Here is a 5,505-nt window from a genome sequence, read left to right as displayed (position 1 = left end):
AACATGGTTGCATTCACCTCTACAAAATGCTTTGTGATTAACCTTATCACTGACAAGATAGTTTTGCAGGAAAAAAGAGTGAACACTATATATTGTGGATCTATCCATACTCTCAGATAATGAACTCACTTGTTTAAGTGTGCTGGATAATAATCCCCTCCTTTGGCACAAAAGACTTGGACATGCCAGTCTAAGTCAACTCAACAAACTAGTCTCCAAGGACTTGGTGATAAGACTGCCTAACATTAAATTCAAGGAAGACAAAGTTTGTGAGGCTTGTGCAAGGGGGAAGCAGGTAAGATCCTCTTTCAAAAGCAAGAAAATGGTAAGTACCACCAGAACGATGGAACTGGTCCATATGGATGTTTGTGGACTAATAAGAGCCTTGAGTAGAGGTGATAAGAGATATGTTATGGTGCTTGTTGATGATTACTCTAGGTTTACTTGGACACTATTTCTAACATCTAAAGATGAAGCATTTGACATATTTACTTCTTTTGTTAGAAAAACTCAAAAACAACTAGGTTATCAACTTGCATTAATTAGGTCTGATCATGGTACTGAATTTAAAAATGCTAAATTTGCTGAATTTTATGATGAGCATGACATAGATCATAATGTTTCTGCTCCTAGGACTCCACAACAAAATGGAGTAGTTGAAAGAAAGAATATAACATTGGAAGAAATGGCTAGGACTATGCTTCTTTCTAGTAAACTGCCCCATAGTTTCTGGGCAGAAGCTGTGAACACTGCATGTTACATCATAAATAGGTGCATGACTAGACCTCTTGTTGAGAAGACTTCTTATGAGTTACTTAAAGAGAGAAAGTCAAATATATCCCATCTTAGAGCATTTGGATGCTATTGCTTTGTGCACAACAATGGTAAAGACTCCCTAAGTAAATTTGATCCCAGAAGTGATGAGAGATTATTCTTGGGATATTCTTCATATAGTAAAGCTTATAAGATCTATAACAAAAGAACTATGTGTATAGAAGAAAGTGTACATGTAGTTTTTGATGAAACTAACATTCTTTCTGAGAGGCAGGAACATGAAGATGAAGCAATTGGGCTGGTAAGAAATTCAATGAATCCACAACCCAGACTGAAGCTGTAGTAGAGGAAGGAACAGGTGATGGAACAGGTTTTTCTACCTAGGGAAACATCACAAGGGGAACTGAACAAAGAGGAACTAATCCTCAAACATCGAGGGAACCTGTCTATGAACCTATTCCCCAGCAACAAAACATTGAAGGAACATCTTGGGGAAACCACCTGGTTGTGAAATCTTACAAATACCAAAGTTGTCATCCCATTGAGAACATAATTACTGATCCAACCCCTGGAATCAAAACCAGATCTTATTTGAAGAATCTTTGTGCTTTTAATGCTTTTCTATCTCTTATTGAACCTAACAATGTTGCTGAGGCTTTGCAGGATGCAAACTGGGTGAATGCAATGCAAGATGAACTCAACCAATTTAAGAAAAGTCAACTTTGACATCTAGTACCAAGACCCAAGGACAGATCATTAATTGGCACTAAATGGGTCTTCAGAAACAAACTTGATGAAAATAGAACAGTTACAAGGAACAAGGCAAGATTGGTGGTTCAAGGATATAGTCAAGAGGAGGGCATGGACTATGATGAGACTTTTGCTCCAGTTACAAGATTGGAAGTAATTAGGCTCTGTATAGCCTTTGCTACTTACATGGAATTCACTCTCCATCAGATGGATGTCAAGAGTACCTTCCTCAATGGTTATCTAAATAAAGAAGTGTTTGTTAAGCAACCTCTGAGCTTTGAAAGCAAGGAATGTCCTAATCATGTGTACAAGCTTGACAAGGCACTTTATAGGCTCAAGCAGGCTCCAAGAGCATGGTATGAAAGATTATCAAAGTTCCTGCTTGAGCATGGCTACAAGAGAGGTAAAATTGACAACACCTTATTCTTGAAGGAAAAATGTAAAGATCTCTTGGTAGTTGATATATACATTGATGATATAATCTTTGGAGCAACCACTGATAAGCTAAGCAAAGATTTGCTAAACTAATGGGGAGTGAATTTGAAATGAGTATGATGAGTGAGCTTAATTTCTTTTTAGGTTTACAGATTAAACAAAATTCAAATAGAACTATGATCCATCAACAAAAGCATGTAAATGAGTTGCTTAAAAGGTTTAAAATGGAAGATTCCAAAGAAATTGACACTTCTATTGCAACAGACACAAAATTGGATATAGATGAACCTGCTTCATCTGTTTATCAGAAGTTGTATAGGGGAATGATTGGCTCTTTGTTATATCTCACTTCTAGCAGACCTGACATTGTCTTCAGTGTAGGCCTTTGTGCTAGATTTCAAGCAAATCCAAAGGAGTCTCACTTGAATGCTGTCAAGAGGATCTTGAGATACCTAAAAGGCACCACTGACCTTTGTCTATGGTATCCAAAGGTAGTAATTTCAACCTAGTGGGATATGCTGATGCTGATTATGCAGATTTTCTTGTGGATAAAAAGAGCACCTCAGATATGGATCACTTTTTGGCTCATGTCTTGTGTCTTGGGCCACCAAAAAGCAAAATTCTGTAGCCTTATCTACTACTGAAGTTGAGTATGTTGCTGCTGCCTCATGTTGTGCTCAATTGTTGTGGATCAAACAACAATTAATGAATTTTGGAATTGATGAAGGTTGTATCCCCATTTCTGTGATAATACTAGTGCAATTAGTATGACCAAGAACCCGGTTCACTATAAGAGAACTAAGTAGATGTTAGGCATCATTTTTTGAGGGACAACTATTAGAAAGGTTTGATCACTATGGAATTTTGTGCTATTGACAAGCAAATAGCTGACATCTTCACAAAACCTCTAAGTAGAGATCACTTTGAAAGGAATAGGTTGAGTTAGGGATGATTAATATCACCTAAAAGGAATCTGTTCTATCTCAAAAATTGGTTAGAAAATTGTAAATTTTTGTACATAATTAGATTAGATTTTGTTCAGTCTCATACTTTCATTAGTATACTCTTGTGACATGTGATAAAATGACTCATTAAATTTCTAATGATATTATCTCTATTTTCTTGGAAAATTCAAACTTACACAAGATATTTCTCAGTGAAGAACCTGGTTCATCAAGATTACTTGGTACGTATTCTCCACTCTGCATAATTTGAAATAGTTATATTTGGATCGTGATTAAGAGAAGGGTCCCATTTAATCATAACTCCTTTTGAACTTATCCGTTATGAAATGAAGCAGTTTCGTTCAAAAAGGAGTCCAAACTGCATTAAGTGCCTAGATTCTAGGGACTCTCTCCAACGTCCTTTCAAAACAGAAATTTAGTTTGATTAAACTTCTGAGAGACTGTCATTACCCAATTAAACACTCCTCTTTAAATTGACTAGGCTTAGTGTCTTTTCCGCTTAAACTTTTCAAGCCGTCAAAATACTCTCCTCCTTCTCTCATCTTCCAAACACACTCAAACTCACTTTCTTTCATACCCAAGAACAGAAATGGCTAACATCTCTAACAATCTTTCATCACCACCCAAGGAAATCACTTCCACACTTTCTATCACCCCTTCAACCATGCCAACCTCTAAGAAAAGTAGGGTAAAAAATGATGACTTGCAAGGTTGTCGTTGGTGGAGAGCAGATCAAGAAAATAAATGAAAAATTAAAAGCGGGTAGGGAAAAAGAACCCCAAAAATATGATGAATCGTTCAAATCTGCTACTGAGGGGGAAGAAACAGTTCCTTCTAAGACAGAACAGGTAACGTCCGGCCCTAAATTTACTCCTCAAATTATTTCTGAGGTTGCTACAAATCTGGAGACTAGGTTTGTTCTGGTAGGAACTGTGGCAGGTGTTGAAACTACTGAGTCTGGAAGGGTTGGTGGTAAAAATAAAAAGAGAAAAGAAAAAGAGAGTGAGGGTGCTCAGAGTACTATGAGGGGTATGGAAAAAGGAGCGGTTGATTCTTCACCCACTCCTGTTGGCTTAACTAAAGAATCAGGTGCTATGGTAGTTTGGGGTGAGGAATCTGCTGGAGAAAAGGAAAGTGTGAGAGAAATAGGGGGAAATAGGTCTGGAGAAGCTGCTGAGGGGTTTGTTTGACTAGGGAAGGATGTTGATGAACCTGTTCCATATGAACAGGAAACCCTCGCAGACCTACTGAAAAGGGTGACTGACAGTTACAATCCCAAGTAGAAAGGAAGTTCAAGAGTTAAAACCCGTACTGCTAGGGCAAACAAGAAGAGGAAGGCTGCCTCTTCTATCCCTGTAGAGATTCCTCCCACAAGAGAAAGAGCCACAAGGAGCCAGAAGAAACAGAGTGAGGTTGAACTGGAAAAGGCCTTAGAAGAAAGTAAGAGAAAAGTTGTTGCTAAGGGAAAGAAGAAGGTGGTTGAGCCTATTGAGGCTATTGAAATTGATGAGATGGACCTGGTCCTTCGGGATGAAGATGAGACAAAAGAAGTGGAGGTTGTGGCTCCTAAGTATAAGAAAGCCAAGACTTCCACAAAGAAGTTTGTTTCAAAGACACAGTCCGCTGAACCATCCACTTTGGACAAAAGAACCAGGTCTGATGTGAAATCAAGAAAAGTGAAAATTGTGGAGGAAGAAGAATGGAGTGGAGAGGAAGAATAAGAAGATTCTAATGCTGAGAAGGACATGATGGTTAAATTGGGAAAGAGAACTATCTTGAAAGGCAGACTCCTCAGGGACTTGGAGGAGGAAAAAATGTTAATGCTGCTGGAGTAGTTACAGTTGCAAGGTTGGAAGGACATGGTCCTTCAGATGTATGGAAGGCTGGCCAAAACTAAGATTATGGAGTTCATGGAAAATTGTGAGATCAAAGATGGTAGGGTCACCAGTATGGTCAATGGGGTGACAGTGACTTTTGATGATAAAGAACTGGGAGAGATCTTAGGTGTACCTGCTGAATGGTATAATGATTATAAGAAGCTCAAATGGCCAAGTCTAGAGAATCTCCCTACTACCCTTGACATTACTAGGAAGTTTGGTGACAACGAAGAGGAACTTGAAACCAAGGCTATTTACAAAATTGAGATGAAGCCACCCCACAAAGTGCTATTCGAATTTTTTAACAAATGTGTTGTTACACCCCATGTTTTCGTACCTGAGAGTACGTCGTAAGTCAATTGATGTAAGCTCGAAATGAGATCACCTTTGAAAGTACATAAAGTAGATTAATCATGTTACCTTGGAGGTTACAAATCTTTAAAATCATGGATAACAAGTAGCAAGAGGGTTGAAAGGCTTAGAAGCTAAATGGAGAAAATAAGTTTCGTCAAATGTCGACAAGTTGGGAATGTTATAACACGTAATTTTAGGGTGATATTATGGTGCTTAACATGATAAGGAGGTTATGTTATGAGTTATTATAGTCATATGGTAAATGTGTGTTAGGTTCTGAAGTCAAGTGAGTTGTGGAACAAAAGTCGGCAAAGGTCATCACAAGTTACATTCATAGATGTGCTGAAAAT

The 5,505-nt window shown here is 38.1% G+C and overlaps 2 protein-coding genes across 2 annotated transcripts; both read left to right on the top strand.

Annotated features, from left to right (window-relative positions):
* The first annotated feature begins 2,051 nt into the window (after positions 1–2,051).
* Positions 2,052–2,468, top strand: LOC138869770 (uncharacterized mitochondrial protein AtMg00810-like). The gene has a single exon (XM_070147434.1). The coding sequence runs from the start codon at positions 2,052–2,054 to the stop codon at positions 2,466–2,468; it is 417 nt and encodes a 138-aa protein (XP_070003535.1).
* Positions 2,469–3,619: 1,151 nt separating this feature from the next.
* LOC138869762 (uncharacterized) lies at positions 3,620–4,645 on the top strand. Its single transcript, XM_070147427.1, has 2 exons — positions 3,620–4,104; positions 4,243–4,645. Exons 1-2 carry the CDS (start codon positions 3,620–3,622, stop codon positions 4,643–4,645), a joined length of 888 nt encoding a protein of 295 aa, XP_070003528.1.
* The last annotated feature ends 860 nt before the right edge of the window (positions 4,646–5,505 follow it).

The sequence above is a fragment of the Nicotiana sylvestris genome, chromosome 1, assembly GCF_000393655.2.
Source record: "Nicotiana sylvestris chromosome 1, ASM39365v2, whole genome shotgun sequence".
Classification (NCBI taxonomy): Eukaryota; Viridiplantae; Streptophyta; class Magnoliopsida; order Solanales; family Solanaceae; genus Nicotiana; species Nicotiana sylvestris.
The sequence above is the reverse complement of the archived record's forward strand: the minus strand, read 5'-3'. Positions and strand labels throughout refer to the sequence as shown.